Here is a 22,792-nt window from a genome sequence, read left to right as displayed (position 1 = left end):
TGCTGGACTAGTTTACTCCTGTTTCAAGAATTTGGATTTATTCAGGTGATTTAAGTGGGGGGGGGGGGAGGGTGCGGAATATAATGTTATATGATATGTATTACAAAATAGGGCTGTCACAGTGATTCACGCTCGTTTTTTTTAATAACTGACGCATATGACTAAATCTACCTTCTGCATAACTACAGAAATGGGGCTGTGTCCCATGGGACAAGCCTCTCTCACCCTACTGCATTATCTACCTTCCAACACTTGTTCCTGTCTCATCTCTGTACCCATGAAATGCAACACAGAGCAAAAAGAAAGACTGGGTCCAGCTAATATAAACATTAAGTAAAGTGGAGATTTGGCATTTGCCTAGTTTTTTTAATAAAAAGATAGTGGATCATTAAGGCCCCAAAGTAGGGTAGGAAATTTGTCCCTAAATAACTTGGTAGTTGCCAATTCTCTTGTATCATTTTATTTCATTCCAAAGCATTTGTTTACTTTCACGTAGATGTCAGTAATGTCCAATAGCAGGGAAGAAGAATTACCAAATTTCCTGAATTATCTCTTGTTTGGACACCCAGACAACGTAAGTGTTTAAATATGAAATAATTATAGGCCATGATGACAATTAATCATTAAAACTGTGTTTGCCCTATGTAAGTATGTTTAGATTCCAGTCAAACATTTTATACCAAGATCAGTTAACACTTTCAAATAGAAACGTTTCTGTGCAAAGAATAAGGTAGGACTTCCACTAATATTTATGGGCTTTGGAATCTAAAGAAAACAGGAAGAATCGCTCATGAGTTTTTTCATTGTTCTTTCCTACTGAAGATGGTAACCCCTTTTTCCTAAGCATAACATAAACACAGCCAATCTTAACCTTTGCAATTTTTCACCTGTGATCAATATAACTTCATGACTTTAATCCCATAGGTTTATTTCTATATTTTCATGATGTTGTTGAAACTTTAAAATTTTAGTCACTTATGTTATATAGCTTAATTATCACATGATATATTGTCTGTAAAAGTTGTCATTTAATGTTTGGATTATAAAATCATTTTTTATGAATATGTTTTGGGAGTTAAATAAGATTTCGCTTTTCTTGTGATATACCTCTTTTGTCCACAAGATGGTGTTTAAAACAATTTGAATCGGAAGAACTGAACAGACTTACAGAAATACCAGGGTAGAAAAAGTTTAGTGGACAACAACTAAATCAGATCTTTGCCTTTGCACTTATTATTTTTTTACTTTTGTAAATAGTTTCTTGTTAATTTATGTTTTCTTAATTTATATATATATTTTTTTCATTTTAAGTATCTGTTAAAATGGCACAATAACCTTTGATTCATTGGCTCTTTCAATTTTATTTCTTCAGTGGATTTACATACCTAGTTAACTTGCAAATTTATTATTTATAACTTTAGTTTGTTTGTACATAGCCCTCATATTTTAGTGATTAACATGAAAACACCTAAGTAATCATCCTGCCTTTTGGACAGAATAGATACTCTCTTTTGACAGAGAAGTAAAAAGCATTTAGCTTAATACAAGAAGTTGACCACTTATAAAGTTATATAGTGTCTAACTCTTCATATTGTTCAAGATACTTAAGATTTTACAATTAGATTTGTATTATTTTTATATTTTTCTAGAACTGTATCACTATTTACAAAAGTAAGACAAAGAGGATTATTTTTCAAAATACCATTTTAATTTTCCTAACATTGGTATTAATATGCTGAGACTCAGAATTTCTAGGTTAAGTTATATGCTTAAATTTTTTCAATGAATTTTCATAATAGTTTTACAGATCTGTTCATTGCTGTTGTTCTTAAATTATTTTTCACATTTGTTCACGTCCACCTTCTTAAGACACTATTGTCGTTGTTTCTTACTGTTGTTTTTTCTCTACTTTTAATAATTTCCCCCATTTTAATAATTTCCTCTCAGAGATTATATACAATTCTAAGAGGATAAGATGCAGAAAAAAAATGAATTTGTATCTTTTATGCTTAGATATTTCAAAGTAACTTAGCATTGTACTGTATTCATTTATTAGTTGGCCAGTAAAGGTAGCATTAATTACATTAAATTTGTTTAATTATTAGGAGTCCCAGAAAACAAGACAAATGGATGTCTTCAGTTTTATTGTGTGGTGTAGCTGGAGCTACAACCCAAACCCTTTTCTCAACAAAATCATGCCAGAGTAACTGGTCAGTTTAAGTTGAATAAAGAACCAGGTGAAGACAGAGAAAACTCATTCAGACAAACAGACCCAGAACAGCAAAAATTTACCTCAAAGATAAAGAAGGTTTATAAAACCAAAGCCAGTCTAAGAAAATCTAAATGAAAAAAAGATCCAATAATGAATGATATATGGTACAACTTGAGTTAGCTACTTGCTTCATGAATTTGTGAATACTGCTAGTAAAGCAGGAAATTTCACTAAACTTGGGGGTTAGGTCAATGAGATTTAAGTTTATCAGAAGGGTGTGTGTGGCTTGACCATAATAAGCATATGAGTGGAAAGATGATAATTACATTACAACTTTTTATTTTGCTGTATTATTTAAAGTGTATTTTAGGGATATTTTTCAATGTATTAATGTATTTAAGTTCAGATTGTTTATGGCATATTTTATAACTATTTATTTTAAAATTAATATTTAGGATGCATTTTTTTCCCATCCTGTTTGTTCTCTATCTTACCTCATCAAACTATTTAAGGTTTAATTCAACACACTCATGTTAAGTGAAATGGCTCTAGTTTTATTCTAAATCTCACATGAATATCATGCTTTGAGGCCTTGATTCCTATATATTCATAATGCATAATGAGCTTGTCACTTATGTCAGCAATAAAGAATTTGACCCTAAATCAATGGATTCTAAGGTGTAGTTGTTAATACCAGGTCCACTCTTCACCGCCTCCGGTGGGCAAAGCACCACACTTCGGTTTCATTCTGTTAGGTCTCACTGACAGGAGTGCTCTGAAAACACTCACCTTACATACCAAGCTTGAGGCACACGGATGCCAAGGAACCTGTACGTTGGTCTATCAAAGGGTTCTTGTTTATACCGTACTGGTAATTATACTTGTGTTTGTCACACAAATCAATGCTTAGTTCATGTAATTAAGAGTATAACCCATCTCCCTGGAAGCTCATTAAAAGCCTGGTCCAATGATTTCGGATGAAAATAAGCAGAAGCAAAAGTCAGAGAGCAAGCAGTCCCATAAAGGGATCTCCTCCCTAAAATCATTTGAAACTCATTGATGTAGAGGAGACAGCGCAAGATAAGGAATATTACAATTAACTTTCTCATAAATATAAACTCTTTATCATTAGTGATAAGACAATAGGTTGTAAGAAGTCAAATACATAGCATGTTTTCTTAACAGAAATTAATTACATCAAAACATGCCAGTGGACTTACAGATTTACTTAGACTAGGAAATGATGTACACAGTTTTTGACTCTTCACATCTTCAGATCACCTTATGATGTAGTAAATTAGCCATGTGCTTTCTTCTGAATACTCTTAAGTCTTTTCACACAGAAATTTTAACCTTGGAGGGCAAAGACAAATTAAATAAATCTCAAAAAGTTACTTTCTTGGAGCCAATTTCCCTCATTTGTTCTCTCTAGTTATTCTTAGAAAACGTGGAGTCAAGAGCAAGATGTGAAAGCATGTTAAGGGGAAAGTTAGCATAGACTGCCATTTATTAAGACTATTAATATTACTAAGACTAAAAATAAGGCAGTCAGCATCATCTTTCTGATAATGTAACAAATATGTTGCATTTCCTCTAGTTAATCATTTAAAGAGTACTTGAGCATGTGTATTTATAGCCAGTCATACATTATTATAATTAACCAATTTTAGTTTAATGTTTACTGAGCCATATGCACTTAACACTGCCATGTCCTAGATTACAAGCTCGCTAAAAAGGACTAAGTACACAACTGAAAAGTATTTATGAAAAATGAAAGGATTTGACCTATATTTATTGAACACCAATGTTCGTTTTTTTTAAAAAGATATTTAAAATCATGTATGTCCATTGCCCATTTGTAAACAGCAAAATTACTAGTTTGTTAGTATTATTTTACTTTGCTCTTTCACTCCTTTTTCAAGGGTACCAGAAAAACGTCTAAAAGCAATTTTCTCAATATTTGATATGATTTTATGTATCTTTAGTGATCTTCCCCCTATATGGGTTTATTTTTTTAAACTCAGAGATATTATACACCAGTGACACTCTAATAGCCAAAAATTTAAATAATACAATCAAAGGTGATCTTCTAAAGTAGGGATTTGCATTAAACTTATTTCAGGTTGCAAATAAATCAGATTTTACTAATGATGTTTAAGAATAGCAATATTTGATTAGTTAGCCTGAAATATAAAGTGTCCGTAAATAATCAAATCAGTCACATAACTGATAGGACTACTCATATACTCTTCTGCTAGACAGAAGTCACTTATCCCAAACCATGCCAGTGAATTTATGTGTTCAGACAGGGAAGTGATTTCCATAGTTCTAAATGAACCTGTCTGATATTTGGGATGTAAAGAATATTGTAATGCCGCAGAAGCGCTGACTAGAAATAAATCAGAAATCATTTGCCCCCGAATTACATGCCAGTTTCTAACTGACTTTAATTATTCTCACGCTGCTCTCTCAGCAAGTGCTCTAGGTGATACCTCAACCAACTTTTAAAAATATCTACAAGAGGTTTTGGAGATTTCTGTTTTGCTAGAGAAAGATAATTTAGTCTAATTCAATATTTATCAACCCTCTTTCATGGACAAGATTTGCAGGATGCTTTTCTTTGCAATGCCTTGGTCAAGTATTTACTGCTTCTGTAAACTATTTCACTTCACTGAGTTTATAATGGATTGTTCCCATCATTTGGAATGTGCTAGCTTTACATAATCTATTTGTAAGTAGTTATTTCCAATATTGCTTATGGTATCTGTGGAGCTTGTTGTACAGCCTTTTATACATCAAGTTTGTAAAACATTTTAATGAACTGTTCTTTGAATTTTTTTTAATTTTCTTATGAATACGATATTATAGAATTGAGAAACATATTTATTTGGTTATCTAATTTTTCTTTTATTATATTTGATTATGTCACTCCAGTTAAAATAAAACCACCTTGGTGAAAAGACAAGGCAATTTCTTTGCATTTATTTGCTTATGTGTCACAGAACCTGAAAAGGTTTTCCATTTACATAAAGATCATTTAAGAAGTGAAAACAGATATCTCTATTTCCAAAAATTACCTGCTCCACACAAAGGAAGAACATCTCCTTGGTGTGTGTAAATGGCACTGATCTATGGAGCCACGTTGAGCTAAGTCATTCTCCTTAAGCACAATCCATGCCAGGCATTCAGAACGAGATGCTATAAACAGTTTGAAGAAACTCCAAACACAGATTACACGATGAGTAATTTGACCAAAGAAATAGGGCTAATTTTTTTAAATGTATAGAATGTACACACGAGAGAAAAAAAAGTGATGTTAGAAATCCTATTAGGGCTCACTCTCCCTTGACTCAAGAGAATTGAGTTCCATAAATTAACTGAAAACATTGACTGTTGTGTGCACTGCGCTATGCCCTGGGACAAGTCACTCATACGCACTGTGACATAAAATGAATATATTAAGTCTGATTGATAGTGTGTATAGATGTTGATAGAACAGCAAGCCAGTGTGAGTATGTAAATAGTAATAAAGTGCTTGAGTGGTCAGGCGATACCTATCTAACTGATAAGAATACAGTGTTTGAGCCGAGCTGCTTTTATAATGTATATAAGAAAACGGGTGAAATAGAAACCACTTTTGCAGCAGTGAAATGAAGCTTTGAAATGAAGCCAACGGTTCCTAACCTAGAAACTGAGCAAGGATAGACTTAGGAGATCCATGAAGTCTCTGAAATAGTCTGCGAACTGTTTGCGCATATGCATTTGTGCATTTTTCTGGGGTTTGAGTCCATAACTTTCGTAAGACTTTCAAAAAGGTCCATGAAGCTCCCCGCCCTACACCACACACATACATATATAGAAAGAATTTCTGCCACTGGGCAACATCTTCAGGGGAATAGTAAAGGCTTTTGATTTCTTTGTAGAAAAAAAGCACTAATATTATAAACATATGCCTATAGAAATATCAATAATGTAAATGTTTTAATGTATCTAAATAAGTTCAGTGCCTTCTTTTTATTGAACATGATTATTTACAAGAAAACATGCAAGAGATTAAGAAACCATATTTATTTCTTCTTTGGTACAACCAGAGATGTTACCTCAAACTTTTAAAATAAATAATCTCATCAACAAATCTTATGAATGGCAAGATATTAAAATTCCTTCTTTGCTTTCACATAGAAGAACTCAAAATGTTTATAGGTTTGGGATACAGTACAGTTCAACAAAAATTCAGGCTGACCATGAAACCCAACATGTGCTGTAAGGGTATCATTCTCCATGGCACAGAGCTTTCTTGCCATTCCCGAGACAGCACATCAATGGGGATTTTAAGCACCAGTTCTACTGACTGTAGTGGGGTTTCTTCATAGTTAGTCTGTAACCCTCTATGTAGCTAAACAATAATCTGAGAGCAACATCTAAATAAAAAATGAAAATAACTACTGCAACTGAGGTACACCAAACAGTTGTTTTTGTTTATTGGCACAGTGGCCCACAATATATCACATACGTATAGCACACTGAAGTTCAAGATCCTAGGAACAGGATTATAAATTGAAAGGGTTTTTTGTTTTGTTTTGTTTTTTAACCAATGACTCTGCTGTCTCCCCTCCGAGGGAAAGGAAAGAGGATTTATTGACTAGCACCATCGTTTTAAATCTGATCGTCCAGTAGGACTTCTGTATAATGTTGAAGGTAGTGTGCTGTCCTCTCTTGCCCAGGCTTTGGGTAGTGTTTCTCTTCCAAGCTCCTTTGCCAGCCGTGGTTCGTGGGACGGCCAAGCAGCACTAAGCCTTTCACTTAGTTGGCCCTTTGCCTAAGGCTCGCTGACCAGGATGGACGGTGCAGGAGGCGGGCTCGCAGAAACCAGCAGGGCCTGCAGGACCAGGGGGGCCGGGCACACCAGGAATTCCTGCCACCCCTGGACGGCCTCGCTCACCATCCCGGCCGTTCTTCCCAAAGACGGGAGCACCTGGGTCACCTGAAACACACAAAGAGTGGTAATGTGAGCAGGAGACCCCTCGAGGCTGCAAACTGGCAGAAAGCACAGGACCCCCGCAGCACAGCAGTGTGCACATAGGAGCTTAATGAATGCTTTTGGAAATGATGATGAAGATAAAATTCCTTCATTGAACTTGGGTTTCTTAGCTTTTGAAAGTGGAAGACCTCACATCTCTAACCCACTTTCCATCGGTACCGCTGTGCTACCCGGTGGGGCAGCCTCTAGCCACGTATGTCTAGTGAGCACTGAAATATGCATCTCAGGCAAACTGAGTAAAACACACCTGCACTATGAAGACTTGTTACAAAAAATGTAAACTATTTCATTATTATGTTTTGTATTTATTACATGATAAAATGATATTTGGGACACTGTGAGTGAAATAAACTATATTATTAAAATTAACTTCACCTGATTCTTTTTACGTTTTTAAAGATTTTTATTAAAAATATAGCTAATGTACAATATTCTATTAGTTTTAGGGATGCACCATAGTTATTCAACATTTATATAACTAAAGAAGAGATCACCATGATAAGTCCAGCAATCATCTGACACTGTACCACGCTATCACAATATTATTGACTATATTCCCCATGCTGTACATTATATCCCCGTGACTTATTTGTTTTATACCTGGAAATTTGGACCTATTATTCCCCTTCTCCTTCCCCCCCTTTTTAAATTTATCAATTGCAGTGAACATTCAATATTATTTTATATTCATTGCAGGTGTACAACATAGTAGTTAGACATTTATATAATTTAAGGAGTGATTCCCCTGACTAGTGCCAGTCTAGTACCCACCTGGCACTATGCATAGTTATTACCATATTATTGACTATATTCCCTGTGCTTTACTTTACATCCCCATGACTATTTTGTAACTACCCATTTGTACTTTTTAATCCCTTCACCTTTTCATCCTGCCCCCAACCCCCTTCCATCTATCACCCCAACAAATCTACTATCCACCTGACACCATACATAGTTATTACAATGTTATTGACTATATCCCTTATACTATACCCTACATCTCGATAACTACTTTGTAACAACAAATTTATACTTAATCCCTTTACCTTCTTTCACCCACACCCCCAATCCCCTTTCCGTCTGGAAATCACCAAATGTTCTCTGTATCTATGAGTTTGTTTCTGTTTTGCTCATTAATTTTGTTCTTAGATTCTGCATATAATCAAAATCACTTTGCATCTGTCTTGGTCTGATACACTCCACTCAGCACAATACCCTCCAGGTCCATCCATGCCCCCGCAGATGGCAAGAACCCATTCCTTTCCCTGGCAGAGCAATATTCCATTGTTCATATGTACCACCTCCTCTTTATCCATTCTTTCATCACAGACACCCAGGCTGCCCCACATCTTGGCCACTGTAAACAAGGCTGCAATGAACATATGGATGCACAGGTCCCCTTGAAGTAACGCTTGGGTTTCTTCAGAAAAATACCCTGAAGTAGGTTAGTGGGTCCTTCTTTGTCTCTTGTTATAGCCTTTGTTTTAAAGTCTATTTTGTCTGGTATAAGTATTGCTACCCCAGATTGTTTTGTTTGTTTGTTTCTTCCATGTTCATGAAATATCGTTTTCCATTTCTTTACTTTCAGTGTGTATGTCTTTCAATCTGAAGTGAGTCTCTTGTAGGCAGCATATGTAAGGGTTTTGTTTTCTTATCCATTCAGCCTTCCTAGGTCTTTTGATTGGAGCATTTAATCCATTTACGTTAATTGTTGATAGATATGTACCTATTGCCATATTATTATTTATAATTTTGATCTCTTCCCCCCCCTTCCTTCTTAAAGAGGTCCCTCTAAAATTCCTTGTAATACTGGTTTGGTGGTGATGAATTCCTTTAGCTTTTTCTTGTCTGGGAAGTTCTTTATCTGTGCTTCGATTCTAAATGTTAGCCTTGCTGGGTAGAATACTCCTGTTCTAGGTCCTTGCTTTTCATCACATTGAATATTTTGTGCCAATTCCTTCTGGCCGGCAAAGTTTCTGTTGAGAAATCAGCTGACAATCTTATGGGAGCTCCCTTATAAGTTACTAGTTGACTTTCTCTTACTGCTTTTAGGATTTTCTCCTTGTCTTTAACCTTTGCCATTCTAATTATGAGTCTTGGTGTGGGCCTGTTTGGGTTCATCTTGTTTGGGATTCTCTGCACTTTCTGGACTCGTATGTCTATTTCCTTCACCAGGTTAGGAAAGTTTTCAGTCATTATTTCTTCAAATAGGTTCTCAATCCCTTGCTTTCTCTCTTCTCCTTCAGGTACCCCTATGATGTGAATGTTGTTATGCTTGATGTTGTCCCAGTGGTCTCTTAAACTCTCCTCATTTTTTTTGCGGGGGGGGGGGGGAGGATTCATTTTTTTTCTTTTTGCTGTTCTGGTTGGGTGTTTCCTGCTACCTTGTCTTCCAAATCACTGATTCAATCCTCTGCTTCATCTAGTCTGCTGGTGATTTCTTCTAGTGCATTCTTCATTTCAGTTATTGTGTTCTTCACTTCTGACTGGTTCTTTTTTATGGTTTCTATGTCCTTATTTTACTTGCTATCTCTTTGTTGAAGTTCTCAATAAGTTCCTTGAGCATCCTCATAACCATTGTTTTGAATTTTGTATTTGGTAGGTTGCTTGCCTCAATTTTGTTTAGTCCTTTTCTGGATTTTTCACCTGTTCTTTCATTCAGGATGCATTTCTTTTTTTCCTCATTTTGGCTGCCTCTCTGTGTTTGTTTCTATGTATTAGGTAGATCTGCTATGTTTCCCAGTCTTGGCAAGGTAGCTTAATGTAGTAGGTGTCCTGTGGGGGGGCCCAGTGGCACAGTCTCCCTGGTCACCTGAGCCAGGTGCTCCAGGAGTGTCTCTTGTGTGGGTTGTATGTGCCCTCCTGTTAAAGTTGAGCCTTGATTGTTATTGGCACATCAGTGGATGGTATTGACCCTCAGTCTGACTGGCTCTGGGGTTTGGTCACATCCAGAGCTTATAGGCTGCTGTGCAGAAGGCTTACCCCACTGAGTGGGATTCGCCCCAGCAGGCTCTGGTGCCTATTGAGACCACTCTTTTGTGTCTGCCACTTATGGGGCTGATTGGTTGGTGCTCTGTTGTGCTCTGAAGACATCCTCCAAGTATGTTGGTTCTGGAGCCTTTTGGAAAGGGCTCTGATGCAGGCGCACTCAACTACTGCCTGACTGGCTGGGGCTACCTCGTAGGAGCTACAAAGTGATCCACAGTTGTTGGCTGCCTATGCTAACCCTGGAAGCACATGGGAGAGACCATTCTGTGAATCAAGGATGGCTGCCATCAGTACCAAGCCTAAGGTAACTCCATAAAAAGCCAGGACACTCGGAGGACTCTTGTCAGCTTCCAGCTCCAGTATGGTTCAGCCACTGATAAATCCTCATGTGCTGTGTGAGTTAAGTGACTTAGGGAGTCACTAGAGTGGGAAGAGTTGCGGTCACCAGGTTAATGTAGAGTCTGCTTTGGTGCCAGTGCTGACCCTGGTGTGACTCAGCAAAAATCTCACCGATTTCAATCACTGCTCACCTGGGGAGCATGGATTCTGATAGTTTTTCAAGAACAAGCCCAGTGCGGGAGGGGCTGTCTGCTCATGGAGAAAATGCATCCAGCTGTGGGTAAGTTGCAGGGGGCTCAGGGGCAGTGTCCCAGCTGAGTCAACAGGGTGGAGCGGTGGAGCTCACCAGGCCAATCAGATTCAGATTTGGCCTGTAGGGGCAGGCTCAACATAGGAAAGATGGTGCCTGCCTGCCCACTGCTTGGGAAGAAGACCCACCTCTCACAGCAAAAATGCCAACTGTCCTCCAGTCCTCCACCTCAGTCTGCCTCCCATATATTTCTGATGCTCCCTGAGTTACCATCTCTCCGCTGGAGCTCAAGGTAAGTGCCTGCCAATGAGTGAGTCTGTGCGCGGGGCATTAAGAGGACATCTGGCTTTCCTGCAGCTTTCTGTCCCACTCGAATGTTCGGAATCCACACTGTTTTTCACAGCTAGATGTTATGGGAGCTCCTGTTCCCAGCACCAGTACTTGGGTTGGGGCCCCTCGTGTGGGTGGTTGGGTACCCTTACTCCTCCAGTGAACCTCCTTGGCCAAGGTATCCCTCCTGATTTTCAACCGCCACAGAGGTTTGAGGCCTGTTCTGCGTCTCCGCCCCTCCTACTAGTCCTGTCATGGCTTCTTTATATTTTTAATTATAGGTCTTCTGTTTGGTTAGACTTCAGATGGTTCTCCAGGTTGATTGTTCAATAATTTAGTTGTAATTGTAATGTGTTCACAAGGGTACAGCCATAGTGTTCACTCTACCATCTTGGATCTCCTCTTTTGACATTTTTAATGTGGCTACTAGATTTAAAATTACTGGAACTTGTGGCTCCCATTATATTTCTTTTGAACAGTACTCCAATAGAAGCATCCCTTATTTCTAATAAGTGATCAATATCCAGATGGGGTAAATATAGCTCAGTGGTTAGAAGAATAGGTTTTGGAGACAGATAGCTCTAAGTTCTAGTGCTTCTGTTTATGGATAGGGTGACATTAGCAAGTCACTAATTTCTCTGTTTCTAATGGGATAATGCCTTCCTTATAATTGAATTCATGCCTCAAAGCATCTGATAAATGGGAACTATTATTATGATTATGAGAATATTATTGATTATGTTCTTTTAGAAACCATGCAATGCACCCTACAAAGTTCTGTGACATTCTTCTCAGCAGGAGCTTACCCCAATGGGAACTTCACCACAATCTTAGTTCCTTTAGTGCATTTCTTCCTTTTGTCACATTCAAAGTTGTTTGGTTCACCCAGTGAGGCACCCATAGCAAAGAGGGATTTCTGCTGAACATTTACCCCATCACACCAGCCATGTTTCATACTATTGTTGCAAAGGTGGCAATAAGAAACCAGTGTAAATCAAATTGTATATGTGATGATAATATAGTTTTATAGAGATCCTCCTTCCATCTCATCCATCTTAATTTGTCCATTCAGCCAAAAATGTGGAGCCCAAATTTACATGTTCAATTACATATTTGCTCAAGTTTACTTTCCTTCTTTTTTGGTGTTTAGTTTTCTTTTCTATTTTAGTGGTCTATTACAGATGTCTTTTGTTGGGTTTATTATAGTGGTCCAGTCTTATTACATATACCTCATATACTTTTAGAAGGAAGGCAGGTTAGAGATCCTATTTTACATATAACATCTCATTCTTCCCATTATGCTTACAAATTAGATCCATACAAAGTAGTGTAATAGGATAAAATATGAATATGTCTTAAGAGAATAATTATCTTTGAAAATGTCCATCTCAAGGCTATAGATAAGTAGAGAGAAATAATTTCCTCTCATTTATCCCATAAGCTTTCATTTGACTATATTAAGTGCAGATGAAGCTGGTAATTATGGTTTTTCCTCTGAAGACGAGGCCCCTGAGAAAGTTTCTCCCTCATCCAGAGCACCTATAAGTACCGTATTTCCTTGAAAGTAAGACCTAGCTGGACAATCAGGTCTAATACATCTTTTGGAGCAAAAATTAAGACCCAGTTTTATATTATGTTAGATAAGACCCATACTTATAGTAAAATAAGACTGGGTATTATATTAATTTTTGCTCCAAAATGCATTAGGGCTGATTGTCCAGCTAGGTCTTATTTTCCGGGAAACATGGTAAGGCTTTAGCAGACCATGCTTTTAGCAGAGCCTATTTAGATCTCCTGACACTGGGAGTAGTTAAAGGTTGATCCTTTTAAGGTTTAAAAGATAGGGCAGCTATAAAGGCATATAAAAGGTGACTTTCATGCTCTTTATCAGTAGCAATGTTGCCACTGAGTCAGACCAGGTCTGTCTTAAAATCAAATCAAGATTAAGAGGAGAAAATGCCCAAGGAAAGTTTGCAAATCAAATGACAACAGGAACAAGGCAGGTATGGTAGGTTGGGATGGGCCAACTGTAGTCCATGAGCCACCTCCTGTTCTTGTGAATAGTTGTATCAGAACACAGCCACGGTCATTTGCTTGTATATTGCCTCTAGTTACTTTTGCACTGCAAGGTAGAGCTGAGTAGCTGTAACAGAAAACACATGGCCCTAAAGCCAAAACATACGGTGCTTTACAAAACAAGTTTCTTACTCTTAGTGTTATAAAGAAATGGTCCTGGGTTAAGAGACTCCCAGCTGTGTTTACTAGAAGAAAACCGATGGCACAAGTGTAATGAAAATCGGGCTGGATAATGATATTCCACAACAGCGTGCGGGAGGCAGCTGGGAGTACTGCGGCCTGTGATGAACTAGAGAGTGGATGCCAGCAGTGCTCTGCTCCAGCTAATATTAATCAGTGCCGGGAGGGATTATGGGCCCGTGGTGCCAGGACCTCTGATAATGTTCAAGAGAAGGTAGGGTGCTGAGTAGTTAAATACGTGTCTCTCCATTTGTAATGTTAGCAACTAATTCAAAAATTTTACTTAACATTTGTAAAGCCAGCCTCCTGCCTAAAACCTTAAGTTTAAGAGAATTTATTCTCTACTGAATAAACGCTCTTAAAAAGCAGAAGGAAGACTTTGTAGAGTTTCATGTTTAGCTTCCCATCTCAACAAATCTTAAGAGAGGTTTTTTTCACTTGCTGAGTTTCTTCCACATTCCTGCTCATGCTTTGAGGAAACAGTTGACAAAGCCATCCTGTCGACCCTTGATTTATCTTACGAGAAGCACATCTAGCCCGAGTCTCCCTTTGTCAAAGACAGCAGTTTATCCTTTAGAAGATTAGGTGATGTCAGCATCATGATCATGATCATCATCATCATCATCATCATCATCATCATCACTACCAACACTTATAAAATGCTTTGCCTTTACCATGCCCCCTGCTCATTATTGATCCATTTTCCTCATTTGTATCCTGAGAGTTAAGAAGGTTAAATAATTGTCCATAATCACATAGCTAGAAAGTGTTGGAGTTATACCCAACCTAACTGTATTTCCATGCCTATTGGTTTTCTAACTCTGCTGAAGGTGTGTGTGTGGGGGGGGGGGGCAGGGAAGGGTGGTTTTCATTTAATTCATTGGGCCTAAATTGACCAGGAAGTAGAAAGAGGCACAATAGCCAAGAGTTACTATTAATTCTTCTAGAGTTCTACCTCTCATAAGAAAATAAGGACATTTTTCTGAGGTTTTGCCCTGTAGAAATGGCCGGGGCGGGGAGGGGGAACAGCCTTCACATAATAAATTGTCGATTTCTGGTGCGCCCTGATCCAGGGTGTTTACTCTCAAAGGTGCCCTAAAATTACTGTGTGAGAGCCTAATTTGGGGGTAAAGCAATGTCACAGTAGAAGTCATTCAAGAAGTCCAGTAGCTGTATTGAAAATCTATAAACTATTTTTCAAGTATTAAGAACAGAGCACAGATCTGAAGTGTCCTCATTCTCCTCTGTCTGCCTGATGGGTGTGTTAGCTACACTAACTGCCTAACAATCACATACACAGTTTTCTGAAATTCCAAGGACCTATCAAAATGGAATTGCCAAATATTGAGTGATTTTTAAAAATGAATGTCTATGTCATTCTCTGTACAAACACTAGAGGGCAGTCATGTTACATCAATGCAGGCCAATCCCAGATGGAACATTCTGAAGGATCTAATGAGCTACAGAGTTAATGGGACTATGTATGCAGGCTTTAAAAGAAAAACAAAAACAAACAAAAACCTGCAAATAATTTTCAGCCTTACAGAGGGTATTTCATGATTAATTGATTGGCTATGTAAAATTTTTGTATATGCTAGGGACTATCTTATATTTCTCACCTTTTGCTGAGCTTATTTTTGTGGTGTTTGACAAAGCATATCTGTTTAAGAAGTTGATTTGAGGTGGCTTGTTTATATAAGATCCCTACCACCAAATAAAATAGCTGCAGCAGTGGAAATAGGATGGCTACTGTTAAACTTAAGCCTAAACTGAGTGTGCCCTTTGTTTTTGGTTTTGGGTTTTATTTTTTTCCACTCAATATTCACAAGCAAAGCTCACCTATATGCGTATTTTGCACAAGAAACCTGAAAAGCCCATTCACCTACTGTGGCCCAGCACAAAGCTAGCTCTATCCTCCATGTCCAAAAAGGGAAAAGCAACTCAGCTCACAAGTCAGATTCCTGGTGGTCACTGACATACAATTCCTCATTTAACTTACTCCATTCCCTCATAAATTTGAATATACACAGAGGAAGTCAGGACCCATTATTACACATTTTTCCTTAATATCCTCAGAATGTCAAGGAACTGGTAGTAAATAGGCAAGTTGGGTGGCAGCAGGCATAGAGTTACCCATAATGAGACGACCTAATCAGATAAAAGCACTGAGGGCCTCTGGTAAGAAACTGAAGGTGGGGTGGGGAGATTGGGAGGGACTCTAAAGTCCCAGGGTCTTTAATGTGATCCCAGAGCTCTGTGAGACAGAAAGGGAATCAAGACACTAAGTGATTATGGAACATGCCAAAGTCAGATGGCTAGGGCACCGAGGACAAACCAATCATATTACTGGACAGCCTAACATCATTTTGTCTACTAAGTAAGCCTGGATACAGGAAGCATAAATATTTGCCTCTGCCACTTATTACCTGAGAGACCTTTGTCAGGACATGTGACCTTTGTTAAGTCTATATTTCCTTAAATATAAAAAGAGGAATAACAATAATAATAACAGCTTAATTTGCAGAATATTTGCCATATGCCAGGCACTAGTCTACATGTTTTACAGGTATTGACATATACATAGACGTTCCTAAATAACTCAGTAGGGTAGGTGTGGTGATTATTCCCATTATTCAGAAAAGAAACTGAAGCAGTAAGAGGTGGAGTAGCTGAAAATAAGTAACAGCAAAGTAACAGAGAAAATAAGTAACCTGGCAGGCTGGTTCCAGAGCCCAGACTTCTTAAATACCTGCCCTGCCTACTTCTGACTGTGAGAAACAAACTGGATTGCATATGTGTCCTTTTTCAACAACAGAGCACTACATCCAAAATGGCCGTCAATGTAATGGTTATAATAATAATCTATGGTCCATATGGTAGCACTACAACCCCAAAGGGCCATGTGATACTTAACACTGAACAAAAAGAGATATGAAGGAGAGACAGAGAACTAAAACTGTCCAGAAAGAATAAAGGCATTCTGATCATTGATAGAAAAGTATCGGTTACATTTTTTCAAATATATCAGATATGTTAGCAAAATAAGAATGACCAAATGATCTTTTTTTTTCCACTCAGGAGGATTTGATCCGAAATCCAATATGAGGGACAAGAAGGTTGTAGAATATCTTGTTCTGAAGGCTCTTTCGTTTAGGGAAGATGTGTATTTACCTAGAAGGTACCAGATAGCTCCTCCAGAGTAATACTGAAGGTTCCTCTGGGTCCTAATGTCCTATTGCAGTTATGTTTGTCAGAGGCCAGAAATCACATTCCTAATTACATTCCAGGCTCTACCAGGGAAATGAAAAATGGCCCAGCTTCTCAGTGGTCAATTAATCAGTGAAATAATTTATTGCCAGTCAATACTTGGCATTTGTGATTGGGAGTTGAAGTAGATTTTTGTGCAGGGAAGGTCTGAGGTGTGAGGGGTGGTACTGACTGAGAGAAGAGTAGCTTATTATTGCCCATCGAGAGCAGAAGAAAAAGTCTGCAAGGGTTTAACTCAGGTCCAGTGGTGTCCCCAACTCACCTTCATCAACCTCAAAGAGCACAAAAGTGGGTTTGTTATAGTAATAATAGTGATAATAACAAACATTTCTTGAACACTCAGTATGGCCAGAAACTGTCCTAAGCACTTTACATGGATTGATTTCTCAGAATTACACTATCACAGCTATACTGTTATCGTTATTTATAAATGGGGAAACTGAGGCACAGAGCAATTAAGTAACGTGCCCAATGTCATAAAGCTAGTAAGTGACAGAGCCAAGATCTGAACTCAGGATGACTGAATTGTGGAGACCACACTCCCAACAGCCCACTTCTGGAATACTAGCTTTAGAGGAGGAATGACCTTAAAAACTCTTGTTCAAGAACTTGACGGATTTGGGAAATTGTTAGCTGAGCATATTTATGCAGAGAAAAGGGAATGTGAACTGACCAAAAATCCAGTCTCCAACTGGTGCCTCAAAGAATGTGATCAATATGGCCCCTTTGTGCCTGTGTGCTAAAACTTGTAGAAAACTTCATATTTTGAAAGTTAGCCTTAATTTTTAAAAAAGAAGTCTGGAACTTAGACTTTTCACTAAATAATGTCAAATATCCTCTCAATGAAAATGTAACAAAAGCCCAGAGAAAGAAAGACCAGATTTTAGGGTGGTACCAGGAAGGTGGGGGCAAGGACTGGCAAAAGGCAGAAAGGAAAAGAACAGGTCTTAGGAGTCCTGAGAAAGGGAGCCCCTAACTTATTTTTTTTTTTAACAATTCAGGTTTAAGTATTAAATCTAAGACCAGCTGTGACAAATTTAATTTTTTCATAAGGGAGACAAAATGAGGGCCAGGTAGAGAGATCAGTGATGACCTTGTCCTTACCATTTTGCCCATACATGGATGTCTAATGCACTAAAAAGCGAATCAGCCAAGCCCCTTTTTAACAGAGCAAAGAATGACCCAAGAACACTTATGAACCCCTTCCAGTCAGGCTCAGGGAATCTAGTGGATTACTGCCTGTGAGGAAAAATGCGCCCCCTCGTGGCATTTTGGAACACTGCACACAGAGCTGGTATTCCTCAATCTTCCCATTTCTAAACTTAAAGTTTGGTTCAACAACAGATATTTTTTAAAGAGGCACAAGAAACCATAATATATTTTTGATAAAGGAAAATCTTGCCAGTAGTGCAGGTCACTGGTCCAAGAACTGTTAAGTGATTTGTCAACAAAATGGGAAAATGAGAAATTGTAAGGTTATCCTATAAGTATATAAATAAACACATTGTAATGATGATATTTTTATCAGCTTTAGAACCTCCTATTGCTACTACTGATAAAGGAGAAAAGCACTCAGTAAATTATATTTTTTTCTTTTTCTCTCTTGTAAACATTCATCAAGGAACCCAGACTTATCTAAAATATTCTTTACGGGGTCCTATATAGTCCCAAACCTGATTCTTTCCTTTTCCAATCGTGAAAGTTTCCTTTTTCAATCACAAAACTTTATCAATTTGTGAAAGCATCTTGACAGACGCACAGTTTTGTGTTTAAGCTGTCTCCAAAAGTATTCATATTTTTAAAACATATTTTCATGAGAAAGCAATCCCCAGGAGCAATGAAATATTTAATTAGGAAGCAATTATGTTTGGGGCTGCAATTATAGCCATGATTAAATATGTAAACCTATGGCAGAATTAGAAAATAATCATTTCTTTTTCTAAATTTTCCTAAACCAAGTTTTCCAAATCCATTGTGGAAGCATGTGCCACCCTTTTTCTGCACAACCCCTCTCACCTTTGGACCCTTCCTGAGCAGCTATAAAAGAGAGTTTGCTGGAAGGCAGCAAGTTATTCATGCTCTTACACTGGCTTTCGGTCCTGCTATGCTGCTTCAGCAGTTAAACTTATAAGTCATTTCCCAAGGGATGAGTGTGTTGGAGCCTGGACTCCAGGGGACACAGTAACCAGTGTGTAAAGAGAGAACAGACGCCCAGTGAGAGAACCAGGCTCTTCACACAGAGGCTACTTTGTGGCCTCAATCAACACCTCAGTGATAGGTGACTTGTGCATGGCTCTTTGTGGCTATGAGTACAAATGTTCAGGTTTACTATTTATTTGGATATGAGTTTCTAGAGGGTCAGGATGTTTGAAATATGAGCTTTTAAAGTACAATTTCAGTTACTCCCTGTGCAACATGAATAGTCTGTATAGTTTGAAAACTTGGACTAATTTTCCTGTTGCTCTGACTTTTTAGTTAAAATTAACAGGAAACTATCAACTAGGCTAGAAATGGAGAGAACTCCATTCATTCAAAATTTTATAACAAGTGTATTGTGGCTGGACCTTGAAACAATTTTTAAAGATCTATTAAACAAATTAATATTTCAAGTCCTGACATTTATTTTCTCACAAAGAATACAGATGTGATTTAGACCATTTAGTTCTTCATTAAAGGTGGACTTGAAAAATTGATGCCAGCCATTATTATCACTTGACATGCTTAAGTAATCAGAGAGCAGTTCTTTAAAATGTTTTCCAATCAGACCATCCATTCGCTACCAATTTCTCAGTCTCATCCTGACATACACCACTTACCTGGGAGACCTATCGGTCCGGGCAAACCTTTGGGACCTCTTCCTGGAGGGCCACGTTCTCCCCTTTCTCCCAAGTCACCTGCATTTCATTAAAGAAATATTATTTTTCTATATATCAATGAAAATAAGGTTCTGCATTTTTTAAACTTTAGGCAAAATCAAAATTCAGAAACCAAAAGGTTATGAAGATGCCACAAACTAGATTGTAGTAGTATGTAGCAATGCAAAAACTGAGTTTATGAGAATAATAGATCTAAGGGGGGAAAACAAATGATCATGTCCATAGATGCTGAAAAGACATTTGAAAGAATTGAGCATTCATTTCTAATACAACAGTCAATAAAATAAGAATCAATGACTACTTCCTTCACATAAAAAAAGGACTATCTCAACCCAAAAGCTAGCATGATGCTTAACGGAAAACATGATAAGCAGTTCCACTACAGTCAGAACATTATAAAGATGCCCATTTTATCACTATTATTTATCATTTGGTTTGAGGAGTTAAAACCATCCCTATTTTCAGGTGATTTCTTAAACCCTAGAAAAATCAACTCAAAATCTACTGGAAACAATAAAAGAATTCAATAAAGTATCAAGGTACAAAATTAACATATGGAAACTAATAATGTTCATATATACAAAAAAACAGTAATAACATGTAGTAAATAGAGATCCCATTTATATTAGCAATTCAAATATAAAATAACGAGGATAAAGTTTAATCAGAAATATGCAAATCCATCATGAAAAAAACTTAACATTTCTAAAGGGTACAAAAAGATTTGGAAAAATTTCTCATGGAAGAGTAGCATCATATAAAGTTGTCAGTTCTCCCTAAGAGGAATCTTCATCATGATCCCCATAAAAATACAGATTTTATTTATTTATTTTTTAACCAGAGAGGTGATTCTGAAGTTTGTGTAGAAAAAAAAAAAAAAACATAAACCAGACTAGCCATAAAAACTCCAAAAAGGAAAAGCAATATGAAGGGAATTAATCCTACCAAATATTAAACCAATTAAAATGTTGTGATACTGGTACATAAATAGACCAATGAAACAGAATAGAAAGCCTGAAAACAGACCCACCTACATGCAAGAATTTTGTTTGTAATAAACGTGCCATCTTAAAGTGGAAAAAAGTTGAATAATTCAATAGTGTTGGAAAAGTCGGTAGCCAACTGGAAATAAGAAAAGTTGGATCTCTCCCTCACACCACAATCCAGGATAAATTACAAATGTATCAAATATTTTAAATGTAATTTAGGAACCAGAAGAAATCAAGGGAGAACTATTTCATAAGCTCAGATTTGAGTTGGACTTTCTATTATAATTCAAAATCTGAAGAGTTCCTAAAATCAATACAAAAAAGACCAACAATGCAATAAAAAATAAGCAGAATACATGAGCAAGAAAGTCAAAGAAAATAAAAATGGCTCTTAAATATATGAAAAATTCCCTGACTTCACTCTCATAACAAAATTAATATAAATTTAGAATAACAAGGATGCTATTTTAACATTTAAGATAAGCAAAAGTTCCAAAGTTTAATTAAACATATGGTAGCAAGTCTGTGGAAAAATACGCTATTGCACATCCCTGATAAGAGTGTAAATTGGTACAGCCTCTTGGGTAGACTATCCCTCTCAAAATTGCAAATGGAAGTACCATTTTACCCAGTAATTCCACTTCTAGGAATTTATCCTTGAGATATGTTGATATTTTTACAAAAATGAAATATATTCACTGTTGTTCACTGCAGCCTTGCTGTAATAGCAGAAGATTGCAAACAATCTAAATGTCCATTACAGAGTTAACTACATTATGGTACTTCCACAGAATGAAATACTATACAGCTGTGAAGCAGAAGCAAGATGCTCTCTTTGAAATAATCTCGAAGACGTATTATTAAGTGAAAAAAAAAACAACAAGGTGCAGATCACTTACTAAAGGACAGTATGATTTGTTTTTTAAAGAATGCATGAAAAATGTGTATTCATATAGCCTTGTATATTATTGTTAGTAGGGATATGTAAGAAATAAATGATAGTGATTACCTAATAGGAAGAATAAAGGAAACTAGGCAGATGGAAGACAGGATTGGCAGAGAAACTCTTCACTTGTCTCGTCCCGTGCGATGACGAGGGTTGTGGGGAGTGAGGAGGGCTGCGCAGGGTTAAGCAATACAGTAGCCAAGAATCGTGTACAAGCGGGGCCAAGGGACTCCAGCCTCAAGGACTGAGCCCCAAATCGGGCCAACGCATAAGTTTTATTAGTTAGGTGAGGAAGTAAAGGAGATAAAGCTTGTCAATCTCAAGATCTGTGAATCCCATACATTATAATAGGAAACTGATTCAGGAGAATCACCCTTGCCTGCAGGCAACTGAACCATAAGTCTCAGGATGTATGTACTTCCCCAAGGGACAAAACCTATATGCATCCCTGCAGGTGTGGGAAGGAATGTAGCCACAGAGGCAGAGGATCTCCTTAGCTGGGGGGGGGGGGGGTGTGAGGCTGTGCCCACCTCTATCAACCCCGTGAATTCCCCAGATGGTCCCCATATGACTATGTCTGGCTTGGGTTGTCCCCCCCCCTTCCCGTCTCCCTCCCCACTGTGGGGAGTTGTACAGTCTTTGACTAGCCAGCCATATTTTGGGGCCAAATGGAGACATAAGGTATAAGCGCAAAGGTGAAGCAAAGTCCCTGAAAGGATCCATCTCACAGACTCTCCTTTCTTTAGGGGCAGGTACGTGGAGACAGACGGGTAGGCTGCTGCGTGGCAACATTCACTAAATATCTTTTTATACATTTTAAAATTCTTGAACAAGGTAAATTTACTATTACCGAAAATAAATTAGTGAATGTCCAAAATTTAAAGTGTGCTGTCAAAAGTGCCTACATTTCACTACGGAGTCATTATTGAGAGGGAATATGCTTTGGATTGCAACCAGCCATGTGTATTTGCAAGACAGTTGATTAAATTTAGGGATTCAGCAGTCACAGAACAAAGCTGCATTAATTATCCTGGCTCCTGCAGAGACCAAACCCAGAGACAAGGCCTCATTAACTAAGTGCTCTAATACCTTAGTTAGCTGGTCCTAATGACATCTACTGCTCCTACTAGAAGGCATTATCCTCCTATCCCATTGGTATAGTATTATATTCTTTTCTACAGTTTTAGAAAATGCAATGGCATTTTGTAACAAACTCTATACATCATCATTTTTTCCAACATCTGTGTCAGCCCAACCTCATTCAATACTGAGTCATTTGTTATCATTTTAAAAACAAA

The 22,792-nt window shown here is 37.6% G+C and overlaps 1 protein-coding gene across 1 annotated transcript in view; it reads right to left on the bottom strand.

Annotated features, from left to right (window-relative positions):
• Positions 1–6,267: 6,267 nt before the first annotated feature.
• Positions 6,268–22,792, bottom strand: part of COL9A1 (collagen type IX alpha 1 chain) — a 71,645-nt gene continuing 55,120 nt past the window's right edge. Inside the window, exons 31-32 of the mRNA XM_081044505.1 lie at positions 19,500–19,577; positions 6,268–7,196 (exon numbers count right to left, since the gene is read on the bottom strand). Of these exons, the coding sequence (XP_080900631.1) occupies positions 7,012–7,196; positions 19,500–19,577 (263 nt within the window). The 3' untranslated portion in view covers positions 6,268–7,011. The remainder of the gene's footprint in view (positions 7,197–19,499; positions 19,578–22,792) is intronic.

Source organism: Rhinolophus hipposideros (assembly GCF_964194185.1).
Source record: "Rhinolophus hipposideros genome assembly, chromosome: 3".
NCBI lineage: Eukaryota > Metazoa > Chordata > Mammalia > Chiroptera > Rhinolophidae > Rhinolophus > Rhinolophus hipposideros.
The sequence above is the reverse complement of the archived record's forward strand: the minus strand, read 5'-3'. Positions and strand labels throughout refer to the sequence as shown.